This window comes from Macadamia integrifolia, chromosome 6 (genome assembly GCF_013358625.1).
Source record: "Macadamia integrifolia cultivar HAES 741 chromosome 6, SCU_Mint_v3, whole genome shotgun sequence".
NCBI lineage: Eukaryota > Viridiplantae > Streptophyta > Magnoliopsida > Proteales > Proteaceae > Macadamia > Macadamia integrifolia.
The window spans coordinates 34,771,773-34,786,338 of NC_056562.1; the positions used below are offsets into that span (position 1 = coordinate 34,771,773).

The 14,566-nt window shown below is 36.7% G+C and overlaps 1 protein-coding gene across 1 annotated transcript in view; it reads left to right on the top strand.

Annotated features, from left to right (window-relative positions):
• LOC122082251 (allantoate deiminase 1-like) overlaps window positions 1-14,566 on the top strand; it is a 20,696-nt gene that overhangs the window by 4,007 nt on the left and 2,123 nt on the right. The window contains exons 2-6 of the mRNA XM_042649718.1: window positions 212-271; window positions 1,083-1,173; window positions 10,463-10,556; window positions 13,477-13,647; window positions 13,740-13,796. Of these exons, the coding sequence (XP_042505652.1) occupies window positions 212-271; window positions 1,083-1,173; window positions 10,463-10,556; window positions 13,477-13,647; window positions 13,740-13,796 (473 nt within the window). The remainder of the gene's footprint in view (window positions 1-211; window positions 272-1,082; window positions 1,174-10,462; window positions 10,557-13,476; window positions 13,648-13,739; window positions 13,797-14,566) is intronic.

The following is a 14,566-nucleotide window of genomic DNA, read 5'->3' on the forward strand; positions in this document are numbered from 1 at the left end:
ACTGGCCATTGAATTGATTGATCGATCATTCATTCCCCCCAAAAAAGCTCATGATTCTCATTCGATACTAATGATAACAGGGCTAATCGAAGGAAAACCATAAACCCCTAACCCCCCCAACTAGTTTAGAAACTTAGAAACAAGAAAAAGAAAGCTCGCACATACACTAAACTCCCCCAAATCTTCTGCTAACATTTGTTGTATGGCTCAGGAGATCTTGAACTAGATGGTCTTGGGTTTCTTGGGTTCCGGTGGAGGAAGCTTCTGGACGGTAACTGTGAGCACATCGTCTGTGATCATTCACCGAGAGGAGAAATAAGAGAAGGGAAGGAGTGTCGAACGATTACAGATTTCTCATCGACGAGCTCTGCAAATGTTCAGCGATTTGAGAAAGAATAAAAAGAGGGTTGTAGTTCGTTGAGTCGGCCGATTTATCATTGCCACATGTCTACCATCCGGCTTATCGTTGGACGCTCGTTAGTCATTGGAGACGAGCTGGATCCTCTTGTTCATGTATGAGTGCAGTATTAAATCTTTTGATGCGTACGCTAAGCAAAAGAAACAAAAATACAATAAAAAATTGTGCCTATGACTTGGATACGCACAGAGACTATAGAGCCACAAAGAAAGGTGCATGAATACGTGGAAGATGGAACAGTGTCGCCAATTTCCTACAATGGGAAGCGCACTTTAGCGCTCTTCGAGTTGTTAACGAGAGCCACTAGATGCTGGGGTAAAACAAAAATTTACAAAAAACAGAAAAGAAAAAATAGATCCACTCTTTCCAGTTGTTGTCTTCGTTCGGGATCAAAATCCTCTGTTTTTTCCATCCTTGTTTTTCTACTTGCAGAACGCGACACGTGGACAATAAGGAGACCAACGGTCAAGATTTGGTGAGGATTATTACATCCGGTGCGTTGATATTAAAGTTGTCCACGTGTCGCGTTCTGTAGGTAGCAAAACAAGGAAAAACAGGGATGAGAACAACAGAGGATTATTTTCCCTTCGTTTAAGGCTTTTTAAGCTCTGCGTCTCTGACTCGATTCTCTTTCTCTGGTCTATCGAGTTTCTGGCTCTTGCAGATATGGCTCCTCATCTCGGGAAGGCTGATGTCTCCATGAGATGGAACTCGAAAACTGTAATAACCTTTGGAGTTTCTTTGGTTCTTTCTTGGTTTCTCGTGCTTTCTCTGATTTCAGCCACTTGTCTTGCTTATTTGTTCGCAAGTAAAATGAGTTGTAATTTAGGGTTTTCTGGATTCTTTATTGCTGTTCTTAGTTGAGTTAGAAGCTCAATGGAGTTTCTATTCCTTGTTTATTATAATTCTCTGAAAAGATTTGAATTTTTGGTTTTCTTTTATGCTACTTGTCTTGTTTTTTTGAATTTCTATATTTTTTTATATATTTTTTTTTCTAGGACATATTGTTTAACTGATCGTGCAATGGAGTTTCGATCTAACTTCTAAGCGTATAACTAATTTGGCTATGTTTTCTGAATTTCTGTTGTTTTTTATTGTTTAGGAGTTAATGGCTTATTGCTCTGTAGAGTATATTTATTTTGTAACTCGGTTTCTTACAATTTTGCGATATCATGGTCAATCCGATTTACATATTCTACTAAATTATGTTCAATTCTGTACCTTCCAGCCTTTTTGGTTTGGGATTTACACCTTAAATCGTAATATGGCAGTAAAAATGAAGTTTCCAATATATATATATATATATATATGGCAAAATGCTCGTGGTACGTGCAGAAAAATAGGAATGCGGAACACCCGGAGCCAGTGAATATTCACGTAAGTGATATGATTGACACCTGTTAAATATGTTAATCCTGCTAACGGAGTTGTAACTGTTTACAACTCTGTTTAATATTATTAATATTAAATAATAATAATAAGTCCCAATATAAACGAACTTCTCCTTTGATTCCGCTTAGAAATCTCGATCCACTCTCTTTTCTTGCTTCTTCTTCAAGGCTGTTCCTTCTTTCTTTTTCCTTTTTCAATGCTCTCAAGTCTAGTTGAAGTTTTGTTTTCCAATCTCGCTAAAGATTTGCATCAATGGTAAATTCTCATAGGTTAATAATATCTACCCAAGAAGTAACAATAAAATCCTAGATATTCAACAGCTTTGTTTACTTTATTAATTCAAATTTGTCCTCTGCCATACATGCAAGCTTTACTGTCCAAATCCCTTCCCTGATGATTAATATGTAAATATGGTATTTGGATATGTGTGGCTAAGTCTCTCATATGCTCAGTGCCTGGAAATAATTATGTTGATTTTTTTCTTACCTCATCCTATTTTGAGAGAAAGAGAGAGATGATGATGATGATGGCAGCTGTAGAAAGAAGGAACGACATTGAAGAAGAAGCAAGAGAGAGAGAGAGAGAGAGAGAGAGAGAGAGAGAGAGAGAGAGAGAGAGAGAGAGAATTGAGATTTCCCAGCAGAATCGAAGGAGGAGTCTGCTTATATTAGATTTTTATTATTTATTTATTTAAAAAAAATATTAGACAAGTTGAGTAACCACGTCCGTCATCTCTCCACCCTAAAAACTAGGAATCAGTTCCAATATAAAAAACTAATAGATGGTTTAGATTAATCTAATATTAAATGGACGGTTAATATTAAAAGAAATTGAAAATAAGATTGCAATACGTACGTCCTGCTACCACTCGCCCTATATATATATATATACTAGCAAATGCACACATGCAAATGCACATGGGGCATTTGTTGTGTGGCGAGAGAGAAAGAGAGAGATGGACTTCAAGTCATATTTGACAAAAGGATGAGAAAAACATATAAGTAATAGTCTTTAGAGGTTTAATTATAGTAACTTTCTATTTAGAGGCAGATTATGCATATATATATATATATGAGAGAGAGAGAGAGATAGAGAGAGGGAAGATTTTTTTATATAAATAAAAGAAAGTTTATTTTTTATTTTTTACTAATAAATAGTCTAAAAAAAGTAGCGAAATAAAGCATAAATACCAGATTTGAACTTTATTTATTTTTATAAGTTATAAACATATAAAAACTTTTAAGCACTATTAATTGATCGCTAAACAAAGAACAATAGATAACAAATAATAGAGAATGGACAGAATGAAAAATGTTTGTCTAATGATACAATTTTTTTGTTGAATCTAAAGGAGATTTAACAACAAAATTGTAGATCATAAAACATGAAAGAAAAAGTGGAGAAATGATGTAATTTTATCCTTTGAGATGGTTAGTGATGAAACCTGATGAGTGAATCTTCTTTTAAGATGGTGACATATTACAAATTTACAACTAACTACGACATGTGAAAGGTATAGAAAAATATCTGTGGGGATCCAAAAAATAAAAACAAAAAAGGAGAGCAACCTTCTATATTATTTATAGTTAGAAAAGAACATTTTATTTGAGATTGAGGTTTGAGGGGCTTTCATCACAACCACTGTAGAGAAGAAAAATGCCAAACTCTTTTTGTATCCTTGCAATGGTCTCCACACCAAGATTTCAATGGTGAACGAGGAGATGCTAGTATGACAAAATTGCTTCTTATGGAAAACCAACAAGCTTCCATAACCCTGGAAGCAACTCAAGAACCTTGTTTTACATTCTCCTGCAATTTACAATTAGAGATAAAGTTCTTAGGTTAGCTTTTCAGTTATGTAGATTCAACAGTGTCCAAATTAGCTTTGCATGGTTGAGCAGCTTCTGTAAAAACCAATTGGAAAGAAAGATTAGATCTACAAAGATGTTCTCTTTTTCTATTTTTTTTAAAATAAAGTTCATGGTCTCATAGCAAGAAAAAAAAAATGAATATTATAAATGTCGAATGCCTTCTCTAAGTCAGTGAAAGAAATGTAGAGCGAAGATAGAACAAGATGTGTCATTCTTCGATCAATTTTGAAATATAGTAGGAGGTAACATTTTGTTCCTCCTATTGGTTATAACAGGAGGTAGCATTCTTTGTCTTTGTGTTTTGAGAATATATGTGGGTGCATGTATTTGCGATATATATTGTGCATGAGATAGAAAAAGAAATTTATAAAAAAAAAAAAAAGTAAGAGAGGAATGGAGAGGAGAGAGATGCATGCAAGGGAAAGAGGCCAATTTGACTAATGTATTTCATTCTACTGGTTTATTTTATTGTATTGTGTGAAATTCGTGCCACAGAAGAAACTAAAGTACTTTAGGGAGTATTAACAATCATAAATGGCCATCCACACTTTTCCAAATAATAGTTCATTAGTAATTTTCAACTTCGAAAGTCTTAGCTGCTATTGTTACAATGCTTAACCTAACAGGATCTATTACATAGTTGATCTCTATTTCAACACAAGTATAACTATTTCAATGCTTCATAAATAATTAAATATGGAGGGAACCAAAACCCAATATTCAATACCTAAACTGCACAATCTGAATAAGAAAGGACAATATCTCTCATTTATGCACCAAATCTCAACATCCTTTCTTTCAGAATAAATTTGGCTTTCCCCCTTTGAATAGAGAGAGAGAGAGAGAGAGAGAGAGAGAGAGAGAGAGAGAGAGAGAGAGAGAGAGAGAGAGAGAGAGAGAGAGAGATAAATTTGTCTATGGCTTTGGTAGTGTGAGTAAGGGCTATTTATCTGGTTAGTGCCATTAGTATTATCATATCAGAATTATACATATATATATATATATATATTTAAGAGAAAAAAAGGGAAGAGATATACAAGTCATTCTATTTCTAGTTGTGTGCCCAATCCTCTCCCTAAAACTTTAAACAAAAAGACATGAGCAAAACTCACCAATAAGCACAATTTTTATCAGTAAGAACATCATAGTTTTCTCAACTATTAATGGATGATAGAGAAATTACAAAAACGGAAGAGAGAAATGGAGTTGGGACAAAAGATCAACCTTATACAAGACATTTAAGGAAAAGAATTAACCCATGCACAATGGATTAATGGAATACCTAACAACATGACAAATAGTATTATAACTTAAGCTAAAATTTGAAGTATATCCATCACCAAAAACTAATTATAATACCAACATCATAGGAAATACATCAGCCAACACTCACTGGTATTCTAGCTCATTGGGAGGTCTCAAGTTCGAGCCTCCTAGCTGTTATCAACTTCCCCTCCCTATAGAAAAAAAAAAAGAAGCATATAATAGATAGCTGATACTTCAATAAACGAAAAAAAGAAAATGGACAGAGATAGAGACAACTTTATTTCTACATTCATGCCTTGTCAAAAACTTTGTATCTAGACAACTAAAAAGAAGGTTAAAGAAAAGAAACTAAAATTCTTCTGCTTTACCCGCACTTGGGTGTGTGGCTGTAAAGTGTAGGAGAAGAGAAAACCACAAGGCATTGTATATATGGTAGTCCTTGTCATCTAGCTTCCATGATTACTTCCTTCTTTTACTTGCAACAATTGACAACTCAATGCTACTACCATGTTCATAAGTTCAATTATTAATAATATCCAAAATACCAAGCACATCTAATATCTTTTTTAGAACTCTTACTAAAGTTGAAATAACACAGTTAACAAAGAGAGCACTCTTCAAAAAACCATTCTACTAAACTGTGGCCATTAGTAGCTTGGCCTCTTCTTGCTTTCACATGAATCACCTCTTTTGATTTCTCCCTTTCTTTATCATTGGTTCTCCAAATGACTGTGTAGTACAAAAACTTTCTTTGTTTGTGTATTCGCTTGCTGTATCATTATGACCACCATCACCTTTGCTCCATGGGGAGTCTATACTAAACATCTAGGTGGCATTCAACTATGATAGTATGATGCAATGACCTTTTATTTGGGGGCAAACATTTGCATGTACAACTATATCTGAAATAGATTTGAAAAGACTAATAGAAAGAATGTCTTCTAGTCTTTTTCCCTTATTCGGTATATTTGCCATTTGTAAGAGACTTGAGTTCATATATTAGCTTGATTCTAATACTTGCAACACAAATAAATATCGGTTAAGAGTCGAGATTCTACCAGAAAATACATTTAGTTCTGATTGCCGTATTCTACTTAAAAGCAAAAGCTATCCTTGGTATAGAGAAATAATAGGTTAAGAGTTGAGATTCTATCGGAAAAATACCTTTAGTGTTGCTGCTATACAGAGAGCCTGTTCAGAATGCAACAATGACCATAGGGAATTCCTGAGCTATCAGACAAGTTTGTAATGCAATACCCATATAGAGGAGGAGAGGTGTAAAGTCCCTTGGATTGCCAATTCATAATTTTTGTGCCTAAACGTTTCGTGTGGGTCTTCATAATTTCAGTCTTTCTATGTTCAGTTCTATTTGTTAATTTTATTGGTGGGTAACATGATCGTGCATTCACATGAGAAAGCACATTCCATAGATGGTTAAGAGCCTTTTGAGTTTTGATGCATAATCAATCCCTCTTGATTATTTGCCTTCTGATGAGGTTAGTAAATTCATGTTAGTTTTTAATTTACTATACTAAACAGTAGATTCATGTTAGTTTTTAATTTACTATTCTAAACAGTTGCTTCCGCTTTTATATAAATTAAAAAAAAAAAACAATAACTGTGTAAGAAGATGATCTACGACCTACAAGAAAAGAATCGGGTGAAAGAAAATAACAATTTGAAAGAATGGAGATAGGGAGGAATGATCTGCAATCTGTAAGAAAAGAAAAAGGATATAAGAGGAGAGAGGGTTAGTAACTTAGTTACCGTTGCACCGGCGTTGCTACTATGAAACACCAGGAGTTGGAACAAAGAAGAGAACCTAGTTCCACAGGAATCGAATAAAAAATATGAGAGAGACGTGGTGTCACACCCCGTTCACACAGAATCGGGCCAATGACCGGGTTAACACTAGTTAACCAAAACCTGTCAGGATCATCTGATACAGTATCCAACCACAGCATACACACAACTAAGAAAGTGTTCATTAGTTCAGCGGAAGACTTAATTTACCTGTAAATATTCCCATTATACTTGATACCCAAATTGTAATATATAGTTAAGTACATGTGGGCCCGCAGGCATGATATTTACACAAAAAGAATACAATTTACATATCAAGTACACAAAAGGGATCATTAAAAAAATCAAAGAGCACAGCTCAGCTCGGTATCAAAGGGATCATAAAAAATCAAGGAGTACAGCTCAACTCAGTATCAAAGGGATCATCAAAATCAAAGAGTACAGCTTAGCTCGGTATCAAAGGGATCATCAAAAATCAAAGAGTCAAGCTCAGCTCGGTATCAAAACTGCGATCCCACAGCACAGCCCTCACACGGGCAATCCTTGCCGTGCTCTAATTCCTCAGGGACCCACCAATCCTCTTCAGGGAATTCAACTGTGGGGCCCGACCCTTGCTTTTTAGGTTGATGCCCTGTAAAATCATCTAAAAGAGGCGCACACGTGGGATGAGCTCACTAGCTCAGTAAGTGAAAAGAAGGACCACATAGCAGTCCACACAACAAATCACAACCATATGCACTATATGCTATGCAATTCATTTTTAATCACTTCCACCTAAACAACATTACTAGGTCTTTGGTTTAGTGCTACTACAACCACAGTGCGCGTATGCTCCGGGTACGAGCCGCGAACTCCATCCCGCGATACTCCCATAGGGCTATCGGGGAAAGCCCACCTTGAGTACTCGAAAAAGTAAAACATGCCGACCACTGGCTCTCAACATAAAAGTAAATGACAGAAAATAAAGGTGCTGACTCTAGCAATTTAAAGCAGTACGATTGGCCCTCTTGAATATACCACCGAGGTTGCCGACTGTCCTAATGACCAGCCAGGCATATGTCTAACCACCACAGTGACCCGACAACCGCGACCATTGCTTCCCCCCAAATGGTAACCCAACACCTCAATCCCTGTTGGGAAGGGTCGTAGCACGGGAAGATGATAATCCTAAACCGCATGCTCCTATATGACATAGTACGATTGCATAGTGCCACCGCGTCCCATTTCACAGGCCACCAACGCACTCGTTTCCAAGCCGACTACGACATCTAGTCTATTAATGTATCATGCACAATGATGTCAACATTCATCACATAAGCATATCATCATTTGGCATTGAGAAATAAACACAGCACACATGGCATAAAATATGAGGATGGCTAAGCTACATAGCATTTGCATGATGACATGGCTAGTCTAGATACAATTAGATGAATGCCAAACAAGTCTTGAAACAAGGTCAAACGTCCTCTCTCCACTTACCTGTAGTGTACAAAGACTCACGTTCGGTACGGGTGAGATCCGGTGCGAGAAGTGTAAGTTTTGGTGAACCTATCATAAGTGACTGAGGTTAGTATTTCACCACTTTGGGCTCAAAATTAACAACATTTGATGACAAAATCATGTTTAGAATCCTAAAAGAAAGTGGCACGTCCGTTTTGGGTCCATTCGGACGTAAAAATCACGTTGGGAGCCTCTCGGGTGGGTCGGACAGCCCACCTGTTTTGACCCACCAGTCATGACCGGCGGGTAGGTCGACCCACCGGTCATGACCAGAGGGCAGGTTGGCCTGTCGGTTGGCCCCGAGGGCCTGCCCTCTCAGGTCGGGTGCCCTCAGGCGGGCCATTTGGCTCACTGGTCTTGGCGGAAAAATGTCATTTTTCCCCAAAACCTTCCCCAACCTTTGGGGAATCAAATGGGGTTTTTCCAAATCCATTCTCCATACATTCAAAGTCTCATAAGATGGTTCTAACCTATATCTAGGTTAGATTTAAGGAATGGAAAGCCATCTTACCTTCTTTGCTCAAGAACTCCTTCAAAACCCCAAAATCATTTCAAATCACCAATGCTCCTCCAACTGTGGAAACACTTCTTCAAATCCTTCAAAATCAACACATAAACCATCTATTAAACCTTAGATTTATCATCTCAATGGAGATTTACAAGACCTCAAGGAACTCTACCCAAATCAAGGGTTTTACTTGGGTATGGTGAAAGTTTAAGGAACCTAGCCTTTGCTCACCTCTAAACGTAGATCTCGTGTTGGAGATCACTCTTCCGGCGTCGGAATGGGAAGATCAAAACTTGGCGCCATTGAAATCCATTTCTTCTTCCTCTTCCTTCCCCTTTCTTCTTCATTCTCTTTTCTCTCTTCGTTTCTCTCTCCTCTTAAATCTTCCCACCAACCATTCAGTTTAATAAATGAGATATTGAAAAAAAAACACAAATCCTGCTATTTATACTTTCTTAAAATCATTAGTGACATATGGGTGGGTCACTCAGGTGGGCGGATTCGCCCACCTATGACCGCCCACCTGAGGGCCGAAAATTAGCCACCAAGTGGGATTTTGATGGAATTCGACTCTCGGCACGAATCTCAATCTCAACATAAGATATAATATACGTATGCGCTTTAAGATACTACTACATACCTGCTTTATCCGTACATGGCCTTATGATATGTGTATGTACACGGCTTGGGTACACCCATCTCCTCTGGCACTGACTCGGACTTGTCTGGCCAGCCGGTGTTCAAAGTCACCCTTGCCATCATGGTCCATAAGGAACCTGCCTTAACCTTCTCCGGTTCGGGTCCTGCATGGTTAAATCGGATCAACCGTGTAATCAGACCGGGTTTAAGAAGTAGGGTATTACACGTGGACTTGCCTAGCTTCTTGATAGACCAGTCTAGTGAGCTAATATGTGTAACTTTTAGAGAGAGAGAGAGAGAGAGAGAGAGAGAGAGAGAGAGAGAGAGAGAGAGAGGTATTTAAAAAAAAAAAAAAGGAAAGCGGATGAAATTAATTTATGGTATTTTTAAAATAAAAAATGGGCAAAATTGTGTGAGGGTAGGAGGGAGAGAAAGAGTTCTAAGAAAAAAAGGAAAGAGAAAGAGTTTTAGTAAGAAAAGGAAAGTGGATAAAATTAATATATGATATTCAAAAAAAAAAAAGAAAGAAGAATGGAGAAAACCATGTGTGTGTGTGTGTGTGTGTGAGAGAGAGAGAGAGAGAGAGAGGGAGAGATAATATCTAAGTATTATACAAATATAATAAAAAAAGAATGAGAAAAATCGTGTGCGAGGGAGAGAGAGCTTTTAGGAAAAAAGGAAAGAGAGAAAGAGTTTTTGTAAGAAAAGGAAAGAAAAAGTTTTAGTTAAAAAAAAAATGAAAGTGGATAAAATTAATATATGTATGATATTAAAAAACGAAAAAGATTGGGCAAAATCGTGTAAAAGTAGGAGAGAGAGATAAATAGTATTAAGTATTACAAAAATATAATAATATAAAGGTTACCGGAAATTTAAAAAAATAAAAATGAAAAAAAAGAAGAGATAATGAAGAAGAAAGGATAAAATTGTCAAGTGAAAGATTTGTCATTTCGTGGTTTTATATAATAGTATGATATATATATTTTTAATATTTACCTTTTTTTCATTTATCCACGGATTTTTATTTATATAATCCTTACATATTGAATTTGTAATGAACAGGTACAGGGTGGGTAATCCTGACAGCGGCAGAAGTGATTTGTATCCAGAAATTCTTCGGGACCAGGCAGTGGCCAGGCTTAATGAGCTTGGGAAGGTACTGAAACAAGTTTCACTATTCACACTGTTCCCTTCAATTAATTGTTGATGAGATGGATATCTTGACAATCAATTGAATTTTGTATCAAAGTCAGAATCTATTGGATACCTATTTCCTCATCTGAAATTAAGAAAGCACTACATTATTACATGGTGATTATTTATTGATTTATGTTTTGTTGGGGCTGTAGAGCTTGGGCAGGAGGGGAGGAGGAAGATAAGACTTGAACCCAGGCCTCAGGAATGAGACCCTGTACGCTTTACCAGTACAATGCACAGACACATAATCTATATAATTGCTAAATTGAGTAGACCCTTTACAGGTCATCCACCTCAGCTTATTCTTGATGCCAAATGCCAATCCTTATCTATTAATTAATCTGATCCAATGACATAGTTTACCTTGCATATCAGACAGAAGTGCTTCACCCCCCCCCCCTCCTTTTTTCCCAAATGTCATACCAAGTTGGTCGGATTTTTGGCAGGGACCTTGCTAGTGTTAATTCCAGAAAGTAAAATCACAACCTAGTAGGCATGGAGTTATGGAAACTTTAACCCAGAAAACATTCAAATGGAGTATAGCCTAGAGAGAAAATTAGCTGTTAAGTTTGTAGTTGTACATCTGTACTTTATCAAGGAATGGAGCAACATTTTGATGGAACATCAGAATTCTAAAAGGACTCAAAGCACCTATTGTTTTGGTTGATGAGATAATTGTAGGGATTAATGCCAAGTTGAAGTTATGGAAATCAACATTGGAATTGGAAGGTTTGAAGGTGAGTAGAATAAAACCAAAGTGTATGGTGTGTAACTTTAGGAGTTGAATTAAAGAATTTTTTCTTTCAAAGCGTGTGCCAAGTGAAGGCTCCTCATTTTCCTCATTTTCTCTCTCTTTCCCCTGAACTGACCGATATCTTTTCTCTCTATCCTACAACATTGTATCTCTCTCTCTCTCTCTCTCTCTCTCTCTCTCTTCTCTCTTGTCTTTTCGAATTGATATCTGTGCTCTCTCTTCTTTCGTTCTATCAACCCCAATTTCTCACCATCATAGGCTACTGAAATCAGCAAACCAGCAAGCTCTTTAGCCTCTGTTTATCAGGAAATAATTCAGATCTGGGCCTGTGAAGCTTCTTATCTGATCTCTGATTCCTATTTGGAATCTGGGATTTTTTTTGGCTTCATCAGTCATCTTTCCTTTTTTCTTACGAGCCATTTAATTTCCTTTAATTGTCTATTCCCTCAAAAGAAAGTGGGGACAGGGGTGTTTACCCTTGCTTTATAAACTGAAGCTTGTGAATTTAGAAATGGAATATCACTTAGGTGATCTAAACACATATAAAAGATCATTTAGGGGTAACTTGCAAAATAAAACTTGCAGAACTCTGCTTGTTGCAATTTATTTTTCCTGTATTAGCAGAGAGAAGAAAAGTCAAAAAGCAGGAATAGAAGATATGGCATCAAGGGAAGCAGGCCAAAAGAGAGTGTAACCTCCATGGTATGAGCAAAAAAAAGGCTGCTAATATAAGTACAATCAGTTGGGTATGGAGAATGTTGGCCTTGATGGCCCTTTATTCAAGACCAGCGCTTGATTTACCAGAACTTTTCTGGTTGTTACTGTCAATTGGAAATATGGGTTATGTCAATTTTTCTATAATTTTATCCCATACTTTGTCTGTTTAAGGTTTATATGATTGATTACGCTTAGGACAAGTATCATTATATAGCTGGCCAAACAAAGAAGTATCTGGCTTCATGGTTCTGATTTAGAGGCTAGTCATTACAAGTATCATATGCAAAGATTGTTCCCTAGTGCAGAACTTCTCAAAAAAATTGCTCCATTTTTTCGCTTTTGATGTCTCTTATGTATTGTGAAGGATCTGACTTTCTTTGTGCGTTAAATTGAGACCATTATCGTATCAAAATATTAATATTAATATTAATTTTAATAGGTGAGTGACGCTGATGAGGTTTGGTAGGCTGAAGTAAACCAACACTAACAAACATGCAGAAAACTTGATAATCCAAAACACAGCAGAAACTTTGACTAAATTGGACTCCTAAATGATGTACCTGATGAAGATGAAAATAAGATATGCTGGAGAACCCATGGGGGCATTTAAGTGGTAAAAATATCAAAGGAAGTTAACAGTTGGATGATGAGAAATTGAGATGGGCAGGCAGAAATTAGTGAGTCACAAAACAGCAAAATCACAAGTAGAGAAAACTGATATGACTCACTAACCAGCCATCAGGTGAACATATAAGTTTTTATATTGAGTGGAATAGGGATGGAGGAGAGTAAAATAGTTTAATATCTGCCCAAACTGATGGACAGATTCTTAGAACCCCTCGGCTGAAGTTTTAACTAGGTTGCTGTCCAACAGGATATAATGGACATCATAAGTTCATAACAGTGTTTGAAAAACTGACAGATATGAAAGAATTCATTGCAGTAGTGTTAAGAAGTTAAATAAGAACAAAGAAGAAGAAGATAAGAACTCACCTAGGGATGCCATGGTAAGAGTTTTGAGTGCTGGAATACTTTCTGGAACAGAGAGTATGGCTGTAAAAAAACACAACAGAGAAGGGTGAAAAGAAAGAGACATGACCAATAGGTATCACCATCTATGTCCTGTAGTTGGGCATCACCAACTTGGTTGTCACTTGCTGCACCACAAGGGCTGTGACTGATTGACCATATTGCTCACACTCACATAGAGCATAGATTTCTCAAAACATCAAATCTTCAGGCTAGTGTGCCCTTTTTCTTGTTATTTATAATAGTAACCAATGAACTGATTACAAGAATAGAAACTCTCCTTGCTACTTAGCTTCCAAACAAACACTGAAGAGGAATCCTTCTAGAAAGGATCCTTAACTATTACAATGAAATAGAAAGCAGATAAAATAGAAACTAGGATGGAATCCATCTAGAGGATCTATTGCTATTCAGTGGTATAACAGTCCAAGATGTTCTCAAGGAGAACTCTATTGAAGTTACTGAAGAAAGCTTTTTACAGCTCAAGTATGACCCACAGTCAGTCAGGGGTTACATTGAGGTTCTTTTGGCTGATTGTGTCTATGTTTTGGCCATCACTAAATTGAAATACTTTCTCCGTAAAATTTAGAACTCTTAGCTTGAGTGTCTCTCTTTCATGGCACATGGTACATATTGAACGAGTCGCTTGGTCTTCCCCTTGCGGTGGTGAAAGGTATAGCTGGACAGACACGTCTAAAGGTATCCGACAGATCCTCCATCTTGTCCTAATTTTTTTTTTCCCCTATATTTATCTAAAAGAGGAGCTAGATCGAAACTGATTTTTAGTTACATACTTCCATTGGAAGATTACATCTTATTAGAACTTGTGGTTAAAATGGCTATATGACACCTTACTGTCAGATGCATATGATTTTCAACCCTTCTAATACGATAATGACACAGGCACCGGAAGTTCCTTTGATATCAGCAGTTCAAAAGTTGCCACCCATTTTGGTACCCATATGTGATGATACAAATGATACCATTCATTTGGTGAAAATATAATATTGTTTTTCTTTACTTTAAATTACTATTTCTATATGTTACCCTTAAAATTGTGGAAATATCAATTTGGTTCCTGGCCATTGCTCCGTCAACACAAGAGTTCGTCACGAAGATGGCTAAAGCAGCTGTAAAGTAGTCATTTTAGTATTACAGCAAGTATTTCTGGCACATCCATGGCGTTGGCCATGTGTTTCCATCTCTGTCCTTGCTATGTCTCTTATATTGACTTCCCAATACTCCCACAGATACTGATACATTAATCCATGGGAGGACTTGAAATAATTTTGTGGAAGAACATGCAAATGCTCATTTTTTTTCTTCTTAAAAAATTAACAAATTAAGAAAATAAGAGAAAATTAATGCACTCAGCTTTCTGGAAGAGGGGAAAAAATTTCAACTTTAGTGAATATGAGCTCCCTATTTATAATGATTCACTTTGCTACCTCCCCTAGGAGAGTTTTTTT